The sequence below is a fragment of the Grampus griseus genome (assembly GCF_964374135.1).
Source record: "Grampus griseus genome assembly, chromosome: 3".
Lineage (NCBI taxonomy): Eukaryota > Metazoa > Chordata > Mammalia > Artiodactyla > Delphinidae > Grampus > Grampus griseus.
Window position 1 is genome coordinate 145,350,829 of NC_139019.1, and position 21,001 is coordinate 145,371,829.

At 49.4% G+C, this 21,001-nt stretch overlaps 1 protein-coding gene across 2 annotated transcripts in view; it reads left to right on the forward strand.

Moving 5' to 3' along the window:
- Nucleotides 1-1,602: 1,602 nt before the first annotated feature.
- KCNIP1 (potassium voltage-gated channel interacting protein 1) overlaps nucleotides 1,603-21,001 on the forward strand; it is a gene marked incomplete at both ends in the record, with an annotated part of 358,069 nt that continues 338,670 nt past the window's right edge. For both annotated transcript variants that reach the window (XM_082650729.1, XM_082650730.1), the window contains one exon: nucleotides 1,603-1,690. In XM_082650729.1, the coding sequence (XP_082506855.1) occupies nucleotides 1,603-1,690 (88 nt within the window). The remainder of the gene's footprint in view (nucleotides 1,691-21,001) is intronic.

Consider the following 21,001-nt stretch of genomic DNA (forward strand, 5'->3'; position numbering starts at 1 on the left):
TGACTCATACCATGCCGGTGAGTCAGGGAGCGCAGGCCACTTTAGGGCTTGGAGAAAGGCTCTGTGCTAGTGGGCTGTCTCCGGGGTCTGTTCGTGGAATTGAAATTTGTTGGTGACCTGAGGGCTGAGGTTCGTTTCAAGATTCATTTCCACATGACTCGCAGAAGATGGGGAAGAAACTAGACACGAAGCATGAGTTCTGGCATATGTGGCATTTTATCAACAGGTGGTGTCCCTTCTCTGGCTCTTAAGCAATCTAGTGCTCTCAAACATCCCAGAGAAACAGATAATAGACAAGCCGATGGAGAGAAAAAGAAAGACATTCCCAGGGCATGGCTTAGTTCAATGCCAGGTGGATTTCATATCTGCTGTTCAAATGGAACCACGGTGCATTGGTGGGTGGTACCCATGGTGATGGCCCATGGGGACCCTTTAAATCACCAGGGAAAGTAAAGTGGGGATGTCATGGGGGAGGTTCACGGCCCTGTGTAGAGGGTGGGATGAGATGTCCCCCTGACGTTCCAGGCAACCCACATGGTCTATGCTACTGAACAGCAGCCAGACTTTTTATTAAGCAATAGTTGGGGTTCATATTTGCATACTACCATGCAGTTTTACTTCTGAGAGTATTGTACTGTAGTCAGATGGTTTGAATTTCGGTCATTCCTTTATGGCATCTCTGAGGAGTACTTTCTTCATCAAGAAAAGCCCTAATTGCACTCCTCTGCTATCCTGATGAGAGAGCACAGACTCTTAGCTGCTCTGTAGGGGTGGGAGCTGGAGTTGAACCCCCGACTTTGAGTGGGTGTGTGTTGGGGTGGAGGGCGGGGCACCTGGAGCCGGGAAGCAGCAGAGTCATTGACTTTCCAAATAAACGGAGGCAGACAGCCTCTGCTGCTGGTGCCAGAGAGCTGCACAAGCCAGCTCCCCCAGGGCTCCCCACTCAGCCCAACTTCTCCGTGATGCAAACCAGGCCGCTCAGAAGCTACCTGCAAACTTTCCACTGAGCGCAAAGCAGTGGTCTCCTACTCTGGAGGGAAGTCCTCCCAGATCCCGATCAAGGCACGGCACAGAAAATTGATCTATTAGATTAACCAGGAAGGAAAGAGCGGGAGAGTGAACCGGGAGGCTGTGGAGTGGAGTGTTTTTGCGTAGCAGTCCCCTCCCTTCTGACTCGAGTATTAATTGCTACATTACCACTGCCATGTAAGAAAGACAGTCAGCAAAGCCTGGGAAAGCTCCAGCTTCTCCCTCCCCACGCTGCTCAGCTTCACCCTCCTCCTCCGTCCCCTCAGAGCGCCCTGTGCCCTGGCAGTGCTGCCCCAGCCCTGACATCCTGAGATCCTCCTGTGGCGAGGACTTGGGTGGACGGCGGGAGGGAGTGGAGGGAGGGAGGAAGGAAAGGAGCAGATATCGTGCCCTGCAGGCTCTCTGGATGCAGAAACCGGACTCACTGCAGAGGCAGCTGTGCTGTTCCCGTAGCTTCTGGGGTGCGTCCTTCTCTCAGGGTTCGCCCAGGCAGGCTCCAAGTTCCAGGGGCACGCAAGGTGGGTGCCTTTCCTTCTGGGTGCCGACAACAGAGCCTGCCTTCCCTCTGCCACCATGAGCGGCTGCACCAAAAGATGCAAGCTTGGGTTCGTGAAATTTGCTCGGACCGTCTTTAAGCTCATCACTGGGACCCTCAGCAAAGGTAGGGAGCCTGGCCTTGACCCTCGTTTTCTGTATTGGTGCGGTCTGGCTGGTCAGAGTGCCTCGGTGCGGTTAAGTGTGGCCATTCCCGCGCGCCTGGGTCTCAGAGGAAGCTGGGGAGAAATCGGGGGCTGGATTTCAGGGTTGCTGACAACCTGGGTCCTGGCTGCAAGCAGGCGGGCACCAGGCCAGGGAGTTCAGCCGGCTGTAATTGCCTGGAACTTTGGAAATGGGTTTGGCGGTGTGTGGCTGATTGGTTACAGGCGGGCAGAGGGACAGAACCCTTCCCAGAGCACTAGAAGCAGCTTAGCATGACTAGAGTTTCAAGAAGTTATCCACGGAGTGTTGTGCCTTGTGATAAAAGAGAGATTTGATGCAGTGGGCTGTGAGTAATTCTGCAGAACAGAGAGGCTGGAGGGGGCGCCCGCAGGAGGTGGCTCGGGGCTGGAAGCCACCGTGCACTGGTGAATACAGGATCTATATCAGCTCTGGGTCTGATGTCAGGAGCCAAGAGCTTCCTCTCACGGGGTTCCAGGGTCTTGCGTTTCTGGGTCTTTGTTCATCGTTTCTTTGCTTTTTTTTGGACCCCTGTCTCTCTGCATCTCCTACCTATGCCCATTCCCCGGGAGCAGGCGTGGCAGGGAGTTTTCAGGTCTGACTGCCTGGGTAGCCCAGAGGGGATGGTTGTGGACCGGAACTAGGACTGCATGTGTGCATTTCAGCCCCAGGATGCAGAGGGGAGGCTAACTTCTCAGGGACGTCCCTGCCTCTGGGGCCCCATGTTACACTCTGTACCAAGGAGTGTGAGGGACTCAGAGACACTCTGGCAAACTTTCTGGAGATAAAATTTAAAGAGGGAGCAGCGGCGTGATGTGGCTGCACTGGCTGAAAAAGTGTCTTTAAATATTCATGCCCTTCGTTCAGGAGGAAAGAGTCTTTGGGGGAGATGCACTGAAAGAGGCAGGCAGGGTATTTGGGGAAGGAGGGAGGCCCACATACTCTTGATCGGGGATTTTTTTAAATGACAATGAGAGAAGATAAGGACTGTGTATGGCCATCTCTAATGACCTGGTTCAGGTCCCCGGCTGCCCGGCAGGTCCAGCATGGTGAAATTGTAAGGTGGGTATGGGAGAAGGAATGGTGAGATTTGGCTCGTCTCCTTTCTCTGGCCCTTTCATAGCTCCTGTTCTGTCCCCATTGCACTTCTGAAATAGGGCGCTGCCCCTCCAGGAAGCTCAGGTGGGTTGAATGCCCAATGCTAAGGGTCAGGCTGTCAGGAAGAATTATTAGGGGCTCCAAGTGGGACAGACTGAGGTGAGGCGGAGAGAGCAGAGGGCTTAGGGGATGGTGCAGGGTTCCCCCATTCAATCCTCTCATCAAGGATCCCGGGATCGCAGGGGGTGATGGGTGAGGGACAGCATCCTATCCCAGTCTCTGCTTCCCAGAAATGCAATGGAAAGAGCTTTGGCCTGAACTTAGGAAATCTAGGTCTCAACTCCAGCTTCGCTCCCTGTGCAAGTCACAGCCTCGCTGAGCCTCGGTTTCCTCATCTGTAAAATGAAGCTAACCTATCTACCTCCCAGCTCCGTTTCAAGGATCCAGGGAAGCAGAGACACAGGATCCCTTTACGGAGTGTGTTGCAGTGACCCCACACGAAGGAGAGGTCAGGGACTGAGATGGACACGGGTCTGTAGAGGGTGACCCAGGCTATCCCCTCTGCCTGCCCAGGGTCAAAATCTCTGTAATGTAGCCGACTGCAGGCAGGTCTGTACACTCCAGGCAGCATCAGAGGGGAAGAGAGATCACAGAAGGACATAATGCCTCAAGAGTGGGTGAGTGTGAGTAGGTGAGGTCAGTCAGGGAGAGAGAGTGTATGCAGAAGGGTGTGTGTGTGTGTAAGAGAGAGACAGAGAGATTCAGAGAAGGGGCGGATGGCTATTTGAATAAATGAGGAGGAGGATATTTTCGCCTGCATATTTGCCCACAACCATCCCCTTGACATTTATTTACTGAGCACCTGCTCTGCGCCACACTCATTAGACGCTGGACATATGGATGAATAGGACTCGAGCCCTCCGTCGAGAAACGTGCATTCCGGTGGGAGCACAGACCAAAGACACAGACCCCACGGGGACATCACTCTGAGTGCTGAGAAGGAGGGAGGCGTGGGGGCCAAAGGGCACAGAGAAAAGTAGCCTGAGCAGGTGAAGAAGCTCCTCCAGAAGTGGCAACTAAACGGAGACGAGCAGAAGGGCCAGGGCTGGGCAGTGGAAGGAGGTTGGTGCTCCAGAGGGAGCAGCACTGGAGCGTCAGCCTTTGCAGAGAAACCAGCCAGTGGGTCAGGACGGCCCCCTCTCTCTGCTCAGAATCCCGGAAGACTAAGATCCGTGTGACACAGAAAGGGCTCCACAGGGACCGGTAGCGGGGACCGAGTGGCCGCCTGGACTCCTTCTGACCTGCTTCACCACTGAGTTTTCTCAGACTCATGTGAGAGGCGACCCACGGCAGGCATCAGGGCACGATCTTGCCTCCTGGCTCCACAGAGAGCACCGAGAGTTTACACAGCCCTGGCTCTGTACCAGGTGCAAGCTGGGAAGCCAGTGTGCTGCCCAACCCAGGTGTTCAGTAAATATTTTTAAAATAAATGACCAAGAGAGCAGAGTCAAGCCTTGAGCAGGATAGTGGAGAACAGTCTTTCTAATGTATAGACCGGCCCTAGGTGAATTTAGATTACACCCTACATGGACATGTGACATTTGCCTAACGATTTCTGGTTTCCGTTGTGATTTCACTTATTCATTATTCATCACACTGAGTCCTAGATTTGCAATAATCCAACATTTAGAAGAAGTATTTCTCTTTGCTCCTTTCAGGATTGAGGAATGTAAAGATTCTATAAGACCAGGTACCTCCTGCTGGTCCTGGGGGCAATGTATTGTTTCTTAACCTGCCTTGGGAATAACTGGGGAACAGGGAGGGCCCATGACCACCCCCTCTGTGTCCTGCCTGCTCCTGTCCTGGCCACCTCCCCCTGATGCCAGCAATCCCCCGTTCCACTGCTCTCAGCTGCCAGTGGCCCAGATTTCTCATGGAGGTCCTTTTCAGAGATCAGGTCCTCCCCCTTGACTTTGACCTTTTCCTTCATAGCTCTGATCACAATATGTGATCCGTGTCTCTTTTAGGAACATGTTTGCTTAAGGCCGTCTTCCCCACTTGACTTAAGCTCTGTGAGGGCAGGGCCCACACGCATTTTCCTCACCACTGTAGCCAGAGCTACGCCTCCAGTGCCCAGCCCAGAGTGAGTACTCCACCGATAGCATTAAATGAATGAAGCAGCACTACGTGGCACCCTGAGATGATGCTTGTAGTAGCCTGAGCTTCTAGGAAGCACCGTGCACACACCTGTCCCAGAGGTGCTCAGTCTATGGTCAGAGGGTGAGCCTCCAGCCAGACAAATCATTCAGAACCGTGCCTGAGCTTCTTAGGGTCTTGGGAAGGGCATTTAAATTGTCAGAAGAGGGGAGGTTGTGTGTGTTTTGGGGATGGGGGAGTGTCCTAGCACCCTCACTCCTGCCCCTTCAGCTCTACTTTGATTTGTTTCACATACTGGACTTCTCTGAAATTTAACAAACGAGTTTTTAAAAGGTTAAAAAACAAAAAAAAAGAAAGTTTAAAAAAAGTTTGCAAACAAATTATGCAGTGGCAAAGGCAACTGGTTGCCAGACTAGGACATCTTGGGTTCTCTGCATACTGGCTGGGAAGCCTCGCTCCAGGTCCCTTACCTCTCTCTGGCCTCAGGTACCTAATCTATAAAATGGAATCGTAAATGGCCTCCTTACGGGACTTAATGAGATTGTGCATGTAAAGCTTCCTGCGCTAATGAGGGCCTACAGTGTCGCACAGGGAACTCTACTCCATACTCTGTGATGGCCCATATGGGAAAGGCATCTAAAAAAGAGTGGATATATGTATTTGTACAACTGATTCACTTTGTTGTACAGCGGAAAGTCACACAACATTGTAAGTCAACTATACTCCAATAAAAATTTAAAAAAAAAAAAAGATATCTGCATAATAAGTCCTGAGGCAATGCTCCATGGGGCTGCTACAGTGATTAGCTGGTACTCTCGGGGCTGTGAGCATCTTAAGGCAGAGACTTCTCACTCACTGCTTGTTCCTTGAGCCCCTGACGCAGACTCTGAGAGCAGCTTCTCGTCTCTAGCACTTTTGCTGTTTCCCCTCCGCTGAACTTGCTTTCCTACGGCTCCACCCAGTGCAGAGACTGACACACGAGCCACTTCCCACACCTGATTCCCTGATTAGGAGTTAGGAGTGTGACTCCCAGAGCCAGGCCCTCCCCTGCTCTAACGAAGAGCTTACCAGATGCTCAGCTCCTGCCTTGGATGCCCAGTTACACCGGGCTCTGAGGAACGTGCCTCTTCCTGCGCAGCTAGCTCCCCAGCCCTGGCAGAGACCCCGGGGCTGGCGGCGGGAGCCAGAAGTTGTGCAGGCTCCACTCTGGCTGGTGAGGTTTAAGCCCATTTCCTTTTGCATTTTGGGGACCCATCCATTACCCCAGGCACAGATGGCAAAGCCAACGCAAAGCAGGAGGGAGAAATCCAATCCAGGAGAGCTTCTAGTTGTCCTGGCCACCCGCGTAGCTGCGGGGTCGGAAGGCGGGGTCGGCAGGGGGGCGGTGCTGACCGTGTAAGATTTGTCTCAAGAACCTTGCGCTGGAACCCCAGCTCTCCCTCCCTCCCGGCCCAGGTCGGTTCTCTGTGTGCTAGGCAAGACCTCAGCTTCAGACCCAACGGAGACAAGCCGTTCCTCTTGCCTCCCCCCGACTGCTGTTCAGGAGCCTCAAGAAAATGACCTTGAACGTGGGGAGGGCTCTGCCCTCGGGCAGACTGGGCTGGAGTCCCAGCCCTGTGGTCCACCAGCTGTGTGAGCTCGGGTGAGTTGCACAACCCTCCCAAAACCAAGGTTCTTCCTTGATCATTGGCGATAATAGCAATATCAACCACGCAAGGCTGTTTTCTAATTTAACAAGGATAATACAAGTCACAGGCTGGCAGCAAGCAGGTCGAGAGGGGACCCCGCACTTGCAGGGAGCTGAGCTCCTTAAACGGCATGCCCTAGGCACCTCTCTTGCCTTGCCCCATCCTGACCCTGGAAGTAGGCACTGCAATCTCCATTTTAACTGTTTTAAGGAAACGGACCTTTAGCTTAGCCAGGTTGCCCAGCTGGCAATGAGTGGCAGGGCTGGAGAAGAACCTGAGTTCTACTGGGGTCAAGACCAGGTGCTTGCCTCTCCACGGGGCTGGAGAGGATGCCCCTGCGGGCTTTGCTCCCCACCTTGTCACTGGCAGAGTGCCACCAGCTTCCCACTAATTTTGTAGGTGGGTTTGTCAGAAATGGTTGTACCTGCTGGGGTGCTTCAGGGAAGCCACCTATCTTGCAAGGGGTTGGGACAAATTCCGTTATGTGGCATGACCTGGGTTAAGGAATAAGCTTGATGGGGAAAGGGAACACCCCACAGGCCAAGGTCAGCAAGACAGACCCATGCGTGCTCTCCTGGCGGCACTATCACCCCTGGGACAGGTGCGCTGGGGCCCAGACACCTGCTGTCTCAAGCTCCTCGCCCATGTGGGACCCTCTCTCACTGCTCTGCATCCTTACAGGGCAAGTGTGAGAAGTTGTCTTGCCAGTGGAGAAATACACAAGTTTCAGGGCACCAGGCAGTCTGGAATTACTAGAATTATCTAAAAAAAGCAATGACCTTGACTCTGGGGATCTTGGAACCTGTGAGATGTGACAGTGCCCTCTGCCAGAAGGAGGGCACCTCCTGCCTCCTGAGAAGCTCAGCTTGTGTGCACTTCCCTTCGCTGGGGAGGTTAGAGTCCCCACCAACCCGGGTCCCAGCTGGCTTGCTCTCCTGGCCACTCAGGCGAGCACCGGGCTCATGTTAGCTCAGCCCCATCCCTGGTTGCAACTGGGAACCTCTGAGTGCTTGTGCCTTGTCATAGGCAGAAAGTTCCAATATTCTGGTCCATTCCTGCCTCTCCAGTCCCAAGCCAGAACCTGCCAGGGTGGGCAGTGTGCTCGCTTTGGCTCTCCCACGTAGCCCTCATCCCAGCCTACAGGTCTCTTGTCCTTGCCCCTCTGTAGCAGACCCATCACCCCCTGATTCATTTTGCTGACCAGGAGCTCTCTGGGGTCCCTGTAGTCCCATAGCAGAGGAGAGAGAGGAAGGTGGGACCTCCGTCACCTGCCAAGGCTGTCCCTCTCTGGGACCACTGGTCCTTTCTTCCAAATGACACCAATACCAGACAGGAATAATTTGTTCAGTTGCTTATCCTAGCCCTGCTGCACAGACATCCTATTAACTCTAGGACCACGGGGGACCGGCTGGTTTGTTCCAAATTAAAAGTAGCTGGAAATGGGCCCCTCTGGCAGGCGGGAGGGCTGCAGTACAAAGACACAGGGTGGAGTGGATCAAATCAGGTCTTAATCAGCCTTTGGAGGCCCAGAGGTCCCTGGCCCTGCCAGTGTGACCCTCACCTTCCCCATTCTTCTTAGGATTCCAGAATCTTCCAGGCCACAGAATCTTCCCCAGACCACCTCTCTCATCGGACCACAAGTCCCAAGTCCCAGACAGCTGTTGATTCATGAGAGCGGACGTGGTCATGTGAGGCAGCCATGGATGGCAGGAAGATGCAGGGCAAGCAAGGGCACAGCTCTGGAGCCAGACAGTCCTGGGTTCAAATCCTGCCACTTGCTGGCAGGATAGCCAGGGACAAGCCATGTCCCACCTTGAGTCTGTGTCCTCCCCTGGGAAATGGGGCCAGTAATTCCCTCCTCATGGGGCTACGAGGAGATGGTGCACGTGGCATACCCAGCACCCAGCACATACCTGCTGCCCAGGAAAAGTCAGCTTCTCACCCTTCTCTTCTTTTCATGCAATTAAACCTTGGACTCATAGCCAACAGAAAGGAGGCGGAGCCGAAAGAAACAAGGCTATGAGTCAAGTCTTCTTCCGGCTCTTCTCTAGACGTACGGCTCCTCCAACGTTGCCCCCTCCACGCCCAGTCACTCTCAATTACATCTTCCGTAATTGGGAACTTGTCAACAGCCGAAATTATCCTTTTCATTTACTGGTTTTCGTTTTTATTGGCCATCCCCTTGCCCCTGTGAGAACATGAGCGCTCACTGCATGGGGCTTATTGGTGATGCCTTGAGCACCAGATGCATGTTGAATAAATGATGACTAATCACTTTTCCTGCCCAGCAACATCAGGCTGTGAGACTGGAGTCCCTTTTTGAGGCCTGGACTTTGTCAGGCTGATTCAGAGGCCTCCACGCCCCATCTCCCTGTTCTGAATTTGCAAGAGTTTGACAGAAGCCACCAGCCACAATGACCTTGATGAGATGAGGGATCAGTGCAAGCAAGACCAGGGGCCTGGCCATTCTTCCACCCCAGTTCTCCGGTGCCCTGTGGGATGGCCCTCGCTGCCCGTCCACTACAGCTGGCCAGATGCACAGAGGGGAGGTCGGTTTCCCCCTCAGTGTCCATCTGCTCCCCAACTGGAAGGGCAGGAGGGAGGACCCAGGCTCTGAGGGCCCCACAGGAGGGCAGGGAGTTGTGCAGAAGAAGCAGAGATGAGAAACTTGTACAGGCACCCCAGGCCATCTGGAGGCAGTGGAAGCCAGGACCCCAGGAAGAGACATGAGGGAGAACGTTTACCACTGCCAGTGATTCCAATCCCTGTACTCCTGAGTCTGGAGGCGGAAGGAAGCCTTCCTCCTGTTGGGATGACGGCAGGAGGACCATGAACTTAAAGCCAACCATGGTCCTCTCTTCTTGAAGCCATTGTGTTCCTTCTTGTGGTCTTAGAACCACAAAGAGCAGCAGATTGGGAGCTGGGCCTTCGATTCCAGATCCTCCCCTTCTCTGGGCCTCCGTTTCTTCATCCCTAAAATGAGGGAGTTTCTGGCTTCAAGCGTCCCTTCCAGTTTTGGAATTTTAAGACTCTATAGCGATCATTGCAACACTACGCATGGCACCTGCTCTGTGCCCGACCTTGCTCTAAGCACCGCACACACAATTTTATTTAATACACACAAGAACCCCAGAAGGTGGAGAGCTCTCGTTAACCCAATTTATAGATAAGAAGTTCTGAGCTTCAGGACGGGAAGGGCCTGGCTCTGGGTCACACAGCCAGCTCGGAACAGGGCCAGGATTGGAAGTCAGGCTATCTGTCTCCAAGTTCCAGTTCTACTTCCTATATGACGCTCCTTTCATTTCTAAAACTCAGATCCGGCATAGGAAAGTAATAAAGACAAAACGGGTTCTTCCGCAGCTTGACCAAGAGGCAAAACATGCTCTTATTTGAGAAATCAAGGTTTCAAGGCCTCTATTCTGATGGAAGCAGCACAGCTTGGAAGATTCTGCTGAGACCTGTGCCCCCCAGATTACACCCCAGACCCTCATCCACATACACCCCTTCTCCAGTCAAACCACAAAAAAATATGGGAGAACTAGCCTGACAGCTGAGACTGCACAGAGGGGAAAGAAATGAAATACCACCCAGCAAGCATTGCTATTGTAATTCCAGTCTAGCCAATTTTCACTTTTTGCTGGCATGAGCTGGTTTAGAAGCAGAGGCAGGTAATCGGGCAGGGATCAGGGAGGGAGATGTGATTCTGCGGCTTGTGTCTGAGAGGCTGGGGTTAGCCCACCCCAATTTTCTTTCCGTAATCTTTTGATTAACCCTGAGCCAGTTTGGGTGTCATTTTTCAAACCATCTGTGCTTGACAAGCAGAGCCAATCCCAGGCTTGCAGCTCGCTATCTGTAAACATCAGCTGGGAACCCGCTGTGCCTTGGAGCCTGGGATACGCCTAAGACACCAGGCATATTGGACTGCAGTCCATCCAGCCCTGGCCCTGCGAGTTACCTACTTTTGTTATTCCCATCCTGGAGCTGGGAGAGGTTGAATAACTTGCCCAAGGTCACAAAGCCAGAGCTGTGACTCTGAAGATCCCATACGGTACCAAAGGAACACTCTGTGTCAAACCCCTCAGCAGCATCACCCCTGGGATGGACTGAATTGTGTCCCCCCAGATTCATAAGTTGAAGTGCTAACTTCGATGTAACTGTATTTGGAGGTAAGATTTTTAAAAGGAAATTAAGGTTCAATGAGGTCTTAAGGGTGGAGGCCTGATCCAATAGGACCGATGTCCTTATAAGAAGAGGGAGAGACGCACACATAGAGAAAAGGCCCTGTGAGGACACAGCAAGAAGGACAGAGTGGCCATCTACAAGCAGAGGAGAGAGGCCTCACCAGAAGCCAGCACCTTGATCTTGGACTTCCAGACTCCAGAACCACGAAAAAAATAAATTTCTGCTGTTTAAGTTGCCCAGTCTGTGTATCTTGTTAAGGCAGCCGTAGGAAAGTAATGCACCCGAGACAATTCTTTGCATAGCATCCTTTCGCATATCTTTCTATTGTCATAAATATACATAGCATAAAATTTACCATTTTAACCATTTTGAGGTGTACAATTCAGTGGCACTGATTACATTTCACACTGTTGTGCAACCCTCATCGCCACCATCCACCTACAGAACCTTTCTTCTTCCCAAACTGAAACTCTGTCCCCATTAAACAAGAATCCCCCATTCCCTCCACCCTCACGCTCCCAGCCCCTGTCCAGCCTTCTACTTTCTGTCTCTATGAACTGACTATTCTAGGTACCTCCTGTAAGTAGGATCCACACCGTATTTGCTCTTTTGTGTCTGACTTATTTCACTTAGCATAATGTTTTCAAGGTTTATCCATGTTGTAGCATGTGTCAGAATTTCATTCCTTTCTAAGGCTGAATAATGCCCCAGAGTAGGGATATACCATCATTTTTTTTTAATCCATTCAACCGTTGCTATTCATCCACTCCCATATTTTTAAAAGACAAAATCCCCTTGCTCACAACTCTGTCTCCAGTGGTTTCTTGCCACATTCAGAGTCAAATGCAGACTTTCGTCTCTGGTCTGCAGCCTTTGCGTGATCTGTCCCTGCATTTCTGGCCTCCTGCTCTGGTGGCATTCTCCTCCAGGAGTGCACCCCAGCCACCAGGCCATGTTGTTTTTGCTGGAACCCCAGCTCCTCCAGCCTCTGGGTCCTGACGGTTACTGTCTCTCCGTCTGGACACCCTCTGCCAGCTCTCCTCTGGCTCTCTCCCGCACTTCATTCAGATCCCCTCCTGTCTACAGTCGCCCCCGCTGTGCACAGTGGCATTTCCTCCCACCTAACGCTGCCTCATTTTCCCGCATAACCCTCCTGCAATTACATCACACGTTTACTCATTTGTTTCTGGTCTGGCTTGTGCCCTGAGAGTCCAGCTTCACAAGAGCAGGGACTGTCCTGGCCGTTGCTGCTTCCCCAGCACCTGGCACAGGGCCCAGCACATAGTAAGTCCTCAGGGAAAGCTGAGAGGTCCACCAGGCAGACGAGAAGCCCAGGAGGAGACCACCTGGTGGGTGGCAAAGCTGGCCCTTGAACCTGGGCCTCTGAATCCACTTTCCTTTCCTGAAAGTCTCTGCACTGCATGCCCATTAAAGGCCCCGGTTCTGTATTCTGCCTTCCCAAGTCTACCTTTCCAACCACACTTACCCCCTTAGCAAAGTGTCGATGATCCTGACTCAATGGAGGGATGAATGGAGAAAGGAAGAAAGGGAGGGAGGGAGGATGGATCATAAGTCCTTCGATTTGAATGTCTTCCTGTGCCCTCTACACAACCCTCGTAAAAGCAAAGCAGACCTGTCTCTCCTGACTTCGCTGTTTCTCTGTATGTGTTCCCAGTTTGCACCTTCTGTTATCTTTGCTCGCTGAGTTCTATTGATTATTTCTCCCTGGTGTTTCTCTTGTCTGTCACTCTTTCCATTCTCAGTGCTGTCCCCAAAGTCCAAACTCTCATCACGTCTCACTGCTTTGCTGCAGCCGGCAGACTGCATTTCTTTCCACTTCTCCCCTCTTGTCTCCTCCACACCAGGGCAAAACAAAGAGATAGTCCATACAACCTTTCACCAGAGAGCCCTACTTCTAGAAGTCTGTGCTAAGCAGATCATCAGAGATGTACACCAAGACTTCTATTCAGCAGGGTTCATCACGGTACTACATTATAATAGTGAAAAATTGAAGACAATCTCAACTTCAGTCGAAAAATAGTGGGTTAACTGAATTTTGGTTCATCCATCTGATGCAATAATATTAAACCTTTGAAAAATTATTTTGAGGACTACTTAATAACAAGCAGAAATGCTATTGATGTAATACTAGGTGAAAAATCAGGATACAAAACTATAAGTACAATGAGGTTCCAATCTGTGAATAGATAGGTGGGTAGAAAAAGTAAAACAGAAAAGAAATAAACTGAAATATCCTGGGTTTTAGTTAAGATCAATGGTTATATTTTAAAGTTCTTCTTGATAGAGGAACTGTATTGTCTGCCTTACCTTCAATAAGCATGTATATTTAATCAGACCATAAAAATACCATTCCCTGAATACACATCTTTAATTTTTTAATTCTTCCCAATACCTTCAATAAAATTTATGCTTTCACTGCACTGTATCACTGCCTGTCCTCACCATGTTAGAGCACACCCGAAACTTCCAGACCTGGCTGTCATAGCTGGCATCTCATGGTCTCAGCCTGCTTCCAGCTCGTGTCTCCCCAGCTACAAACACATTCTCCAGCCAAACTCGTCCCCATGTGGTTTCCAAACCAGACTTGTGTTTTATGTCCCTGAACCTAGCCTCAAATGATTCAGAAAACCAAATGCACACACACACACACACACACACACACACACACACACAGAGAGAGAAGGAGTACAAATATGGCAAAATATTGATAATAATTTGTGAACCAAGGTGAAGGGTATGCGTCTCCTATATACTAATTTTGCAACTCTTCTATAGTTGGACATTTTTAGAATTAAAGTCGGGGGAAATAAAGGAGCAGTATAATCTGGCATTTAAAGGCATTGGCTCTGCTATGAAATGACCTTAGTTTAAATCCCAGCTCTACCACCTATTAGTTGGGTGACAATGACCTCAGGCATGTTACGTACTTCCTAGGTCTCAATTTCTTCATCAGTGAAATGGGGATAATGAAAATCATCATGTATTTATTTCCCACCATTGCCTGGAGAATGGAATACATGCGTGTAAAGGGCTTGGTGAAGAGTCTGGCCACCCTTGTTCGTTGTGAACGACTAGTGTCAGTGTTCAATATAGAGATCAGATTCTTAACCATGAAGTTATCTATAATGCTCTCTACCTTCCTAAACAACTCAACCCTGGATAACTAAGTAAAGTGCTGTGGTTTGGGAATCTTTTGCTTATGAGATTCTCTTTCTGCCACTGGCACAGAGCAGGGAGAATGCAGTGCCATTTCCCGCTAGCATCCACATCTCCAGGACCTGGCACAGTGCCTGGCACAGAGGAGGCAGCCAGTAAGTGCAAAAACCCCAAAATGAGGAGCTTGAAGGGTTCAAGTTGCGCTTTAAAGAAAGTTCATCTCATCAGACACAAGCTTGTAACCTTGCTGATGCAGCCACTCTATTCCCATAGATGAGGCATCACCTTGATAAATTAGCTGTGGATATAAGCACCCTGCAGTTGGCATGGAAATGCAATTTAATTTCCAATTAAGCCTGATTTCTGGGCCGAGGGATTTGCCTGCCTCACACTGAGAGAATCGTTCCAGCCAGACCTATTGTTGTCAATGTTGGTGGTTCTCCCATGAAGGGGACTATCATGGAAACTGGTCCTTTGGCCCTTGGATGGTTCAACCAGGTTCTGCTTTTCCTCCAGAATTGAGTTTATAACAAGTAGATTCAAGAAAGTTCAAAGCAAAGACAGTCTCTCTGTGGCAGAAATTCTTAAGACAGAACACAGCTAGAAACAGATTGAAAGGGAGAGAGATGCAAGATGGTCCTCAATGATGCTCACAAGAAAGAGAAGTGAGAAGTTGTGCATGAGAAAAGAGGGGTGCTGGGAAGTTCTCTGAGCTCAAACAGAGAAGAATCTGTATAATCAGAGGAAGGAGATATGTTTGCTCAAATGGAGAGTGAACATTTGCGGAGCATCTTTTATACACCCGACGCAGTGCTGAGCGCTTCACATTCAGTGTTGCACTGAGTCATCACAAGCACCCTATAAAACAAAAGATGTTATGCTCATTTTCCAGTTGAGGAAACGGAGTCTCAGGGAGATCGAATAAACTGCCCAGGGTCATAGAAAAGCCAGATTCGAACTTTCATTTTTCTGAGCTTTCCTCCCTGCAGGCTCCCTCTCCAAACACAAATGAAACATGTAGTTTAGAACCAGAAGAATAAGGTTACACTAAGCTGAAACTTACCTCCCGCAAAATTTAAGAATAAGAAAAAGGCTTTGAAAACATGTTCTGAGAGAGAGAGCAAAAACAACTGACTCAGTAAAAAATAACCGAGTTTGCTTGGGGCACGTGATCTGAGGGAGGGGCAAACGACACCTATCTCTGCTTGGGTTTCCCATCTTCCCCACAAGGTGAAAGACTGGACGTGATGGTCCGGCGTGGCTAAGAGGCTCACAGGGGCTCAGAGGGCTCAGGCTACTCCAAACCAATGAGGTTCTGGCTTGGGGCTCAGAAAATTTCAGTTCCCGGAGTTGGAAAGAACCAACGGAGGGCATATAAAACGGTGTTTAAAGACACATATATGTGAGATGTTTCCAAGACTACCACTTGCATGGCCAACAGAGTCACAGAAAAATTAGTTAGAGACCACGAAAGTGTCACATAGCTCAATTTTTATTAATGATTGCAAAAGAAAATTCTAAAGCTATGTATAAATAAGCATGCTGTCAGCTCCTGGACACATCCTAGAACCGGCTATTGAAGCAGGGATTTGGGGACACTTGGGGGAAAAAAAGCAGGGTTGACTGAGAGAAGTGTGGGATCCCTGAGAAAGGGACAAGTCAGCCCAGCCTCTCTTCCATTCTGCTTTTTAGTAGAGACACCAGGTCAGGGATTTCTGTGGCCATAGCATGCCTGGTTGGTGCCATGGGCTGGGTGATCACCGCATCAGGCAGACTGTAGCCAACCTCATCTGCCTGTCCATCTTGGCACTTTCCCCATCAGAATCTTTGCAGAGCTTTTTCAGATGCATATGGTGGGGCCTCACTCCACAGCTGTGGACTCTTCAGAGGTGTGGCTCCAGGGAACCGTTCGAGAGCCTCGGCTCCATGGGAATGTATATAGAGGCCCTTAAAAAGCTCTCAGTACTGAACTTGCCCTGCTGGGAATTTTCCATTTTTGATACGGGGCAGAGATTAACGGGCAGGACGCACAGTGGTTAGAGAGTAGAGCCTGGAGCCGTACTGTTCAGGTTTGAATCCCAGCTCTGCTATTCACTAACTGCTACTTACTGACTTCTGACCTGCGGCAAGTTAAATCTCTGTGCCTTCGTTGCCTCATCTATGAAGTGGAGACAGTGATAATAGCCTAAAGGATATTGTTAGGGTTAAATGGACCTTACATGTAAGGGTTTAGCCCGGATCCTGGCCTACAGTGTTCAACAGATGTTAAGTCTTATTATTATTACAGATGATAGATTCTTGTTCCAGATGTAATTTGCTAAATACATCCCCAAATGGAAGTAACTACCTCCCAGTACAGTGAGTTATTTGTCAAAAGAGATGTTGATGTAGGTTGTTGCTAAAGGGGAATGTTATAGGGAGGGTTCAAGCACCAGATCAGAAAGTGAAGAAGCACTAGGTGATCTTTAAAGAACTACTGAACCTCAGAGAAGATGAATTTTCATTTGAATATAAGAAATCAAAGGCGTGTCGAAAAGTGGAGGCTGCAGAATTGACAGACGAGGGCTCAGGGCAACAGTGTCACTGGGAGTGGAGAGAGAAGATGGGTCTTAAAGCTGCAGATGCTAAGTAAACCCCTGTCTTTCTTTTATGTATATCGAGGGCGGTTGGTGTGAGATGCGGGAGATTATGGGAGATTGAAGTCTCTCTAATGGAGGCAGAAGGTGCAAGCTTTGGGATGAATCACCACCTCGGTCCAACATTCAGTTGGAGTCGATTGCTTTGCATTTATAGACATCTCTTCCCCGACCTCCTTAGCATTTAAGGAAGTTGACTGATGAGCACAGGCATGATATGAGTGGGAAGGGAGAGCTGTGGAAATCTAGGAAGGTGCTGAATTCTGTATTTGAATTGACATGACGAAGTTCCAGGAAAGCACCTGTGGAGAGGAAGGTAGTCCATAAACTGACCCACCCGTAGAAGAGACAACCCGGAACCAGGAGAGATGGGGAAAATGGACGCTCTCCTCCTGGCCCTCAGTGGGAATCTGATGAAACTTAGAGGAGGGTTTTGGATGTGCACAGGGCATGGCTGGGAAGAGCAGGGGGACCCTGTCTGTCTCTGGACTCACCAGGCCAGCAGTTCTGAAACTATGTGGCCTCAGAATCCTTCTCCAATCTTAAAATATGTTGGGACTCCAAAGAGATTTGGTTTATGTGGGTTATATTAACTAATGTTTACCATTTAGAAATGAAAACTCAGAATGTTTCATTTAAATGAATTTATTTTAAAATAACAATGATATACCCATTACATGTTAACAAAAAGACCATATTTTTATGAGAAATAATTATATTTTCAAAAACATTATTAAGAGGGCTTCCCTGGTGGCGCAGTGGTTGAGAGTCCGCCTGCCGATGCAGGGGACACGGGTTCATGCCCTGGTCCGGGAAGATCCCACATGCTGCGGAGCGGCTGGGCGCGTGAGCCATGGCCGCTGAGCCTGCGCGTCCGGAGCCTGTGCTCCGCAACGGGAGAGGCCACAACAGTGAGAGGCCCGCGTACCGCAAAAAAAAACCACAAAAAACATTATTAAGAAAAGTAGCACTGTTTTCCCTTTTTGCAAATCTCTTTAATGTCTGGCTCAGTAGAAGACTGCTGGATCCTCATGTCTGCATTCAGTCTTTTGTGATATCACATGCCGCATAAGCTCTGAAAAATTCCACTGGTGAGAGAATGAGAGCAAAAAAAGCAAATAGTATCTAAATAGTATTATAAAAAGAGTTTTCACCTTGCAGTCCTCTGCTTTGAGAACCATTACCCTAGTCTCTAGTGAATTTCTTCGTGTCTTCCTGATTTTCCTTTGGTCTTACTCTTTTCCCTACGTGTGAAAGGGCAGTGGCTGGTGAGGTATAAGACAGCTGCACTTTGTTCAAACAGTATCTTTGCAAATGTTACATATAATTCAAATTCCCCCAAACGCAAAAGACATTGGCTATTCTTATGCACCAGCCTGTACTGCCAATTAGTAATAGAGCGAATGCAGTCTATAATCCACACACCCGAGGAGTTTTGAAATTAGGAGGAATTTTAGATGAATTGTTGATGGCGGTTGGGGAGGCTGACATCATTTCAGGAAGTCACAAAAATTGAGATTTTACTAATATTTTTACATTGCATTATTTTGAATTTGCATAAATTACGTTCTTCGCTGTGGAGAAGGAAGCCCTTGATAATGGTAGGGGAGCAGGGAGACGGAGGGTCAAGAAGATGATCAGCTCCTTGAAGGCAGGCACTCTCTGCCCCTCCTCCTCTCCTTGCCGCTGACCTCCACCGGGCGATCTGAGTTGGGGGGGGGGTTGCAGGGAGTGATCCAGGTGCACCTCTTCAGGTGTGAGTCACTGGCTCAGGAGAGAAAAAGCAAAACCAGTGGAAGCACTAGACTTCATTAGCGGAGTGATTTTTTTAAGAACTGTTGAGGGCTCTCTGCTCTCAGGCAGCCATTATTCCAAAACCATTTTCCTCCGTGTCTAACTCCATCATGCTTAAATGCCCATTATGTCGCTCTTGTCTTGGCCATGAAGTTCTGTGAGCAACAGGCAGGTATGGGATTTGATAGAAGTGGGTCAAGTTCGTTGACAGGAGGACGGCATTGTCTCAAGCAAATGAAGATCATTGTTAATAATGCATGGATCAGTGGGGCTGGGCATCCCCAGGTACTTTTTGCTAGAAAGTCATGACCTTTTCCCCTGCAGGGGCTGTTTGGATAATCTGAGTTTCTCTGTATTTCAGCCCCAAATGCAGGTGCATGGAAAGCATATGCAAAGGAAGCCCTGTAAATGAGACTCACGATGGGGACTTTTTTCTTCTTGTAGATTCCCATGCAGTCGTAAGAAGTAACACAGACAGGTCCCATGTACCCTTTACCTAATTTCCCCCAAAGAACTATAGGACGGTATCACAACTGGGACTTTCTAGCCTCACAAGGCTCTTGAGAAGTCCCTGACCTCAGAAGGAAGAAACTCCAGGGAATAGTGTGCTACCTCCCCTTGGAAGGATTGTCTTCAGTAAGAACCTGGAGGATGGGAAGCTGCATCAGGGATCCCTGGCTGCAAGTGACAGAAGCTGGTGCAGATTCCAGGTGCTCCCTCAGATCTCTGACTTACATGAGGACACCATGGGGTTCCCAGGATGCAAAACTCTTCCTTACCTGGCCCCCGGGTCTTTGGGTGGATGGGTCCCTCAGCCCTTCAGCTGAATCAGATCAAATACTGTGGTTGACAGGTCAGGCTCTGGAATCACCCAGCCCAAGGCTTGATTCCCAGTTCCTCACTTACTATATGGTTGACCTTGGCCAATGATCTCTTAGAGCCTCAGTTTCTCATAATATCTTATATAGCACTTACCATGTGTCAGTCGTTATTCTAGGAACATTATACAATAACTCATTTAATACCAACAACCCCCAAAAGGGAAATATTATTATTAGTTCCTATTTTGCAAGTGAGGAAATTGAGGCACAGAGAGGTTATTTGCCCAAAGTCACCCAGCTAGAGAATAACAGGTTTGGGTATTTGAAGCCAGGTCGTAGGCATCACATATATAAACCACTGTCTTATTTTGCTTCTCCTTATCTGTGAGCTGGGTTCAGTAGTGCCTCACTGAATTTTTACAAGACACACTGCTTAGCACTGTGCCTGGCATGGAATAAGTAAGCACCAATAAATGCTAGTTAACATTATTGTTGGTATAAGTTCTTCTGGAAGTTTCTGAGTATTCATTACTTGTTACTGTTATAACAACAGCTTCCATTTTGACCACCTACTATGTGTCAAACCTTCATTAGCCCCCCCCAACTACCCAAAATGGGGAGTCTCTCTTTTATAGATGAAACAAGTGAGAATCAGGGGGGTGCAATCTGGCGGAAGTGGATACAGGATTCACTCCCAGGGTCTGCACCTGGAATCACAGCTCCGGGAGGAGCTTCAGGGACACCAGCCTAACTTCATGTCCAGCTCAGGACTGGAGCTGACAAAAAGTCATTGATTCATTCCAAAAAGCCCAGTGACAGGACCCTGGTTCTGTACACCAGTGGTTCTCATGCTCCAGCACAGGTCCCCTGCAGCCACTGTTAAAACACAAAGTTGCTGTCCATCTCCTCGGGACCCCACGAAACCACTCCCCACCACACCGCCTTGGGGTTTCTGGTCCAGTGGGGCTGGGCTGAGGGCCTGAGAATGTGCATTTCTCACACGCCTCCATAGAATGCCAATATTGCTGGTCCGGGGACCACACTTTGAGAATGACTGCTCTAGGCCAAGTGTTTGGAGTGGTAATGGTAGAGACGACAGCTTCCCCCAATTATCCCCTTTCTAAGACTGAGATGGACTTCCCCTCAGGGCCAGCGTCTTGTATTTATCTGCATTGTAAATCATAATTCCCCATCTCGGCGGTTACCTTCCCTCCATACAGGGTTCTTAAACTTGTGTGTTCTCAAAAACCTGTCTCTGATGGGAGCTGAACCCCTTCCCCAGGCCACTTGCATCTGCTTGGTGATGGGGAGCTCACCCTTTCAAACTTCCTTCGAAAGTAACATCTACTGTTACTTTTCTGATTAAAAACAAACACAATGAAACCAAACCTTCTTAGTGTTGAAAATTTAGAAAAGTATCAAAAATAAAAAGAGGAGGGCTTCCCCGGTGGCGCAGTGGTTGAGAGTCCACCTGCCGAGGCAGGGGACACGGGTTCGTGCCCCGGTCCAGGAAGATCCCACGTGCCGTGGAGCGGCTGAGCCCGTGAGCCATGGCCACTGGGCCTGCACGTCCGGAGCCTGTGCTCCGCAACGGGAGAGGCCACAACAATGAGAGGCCCGTGTACCACAAAAAAAAATAAATAAATAAAATTAAATTAAAAATTAAGAAAAATAAAAAGAGGGAAGAAAAAAAAAAGAGGGA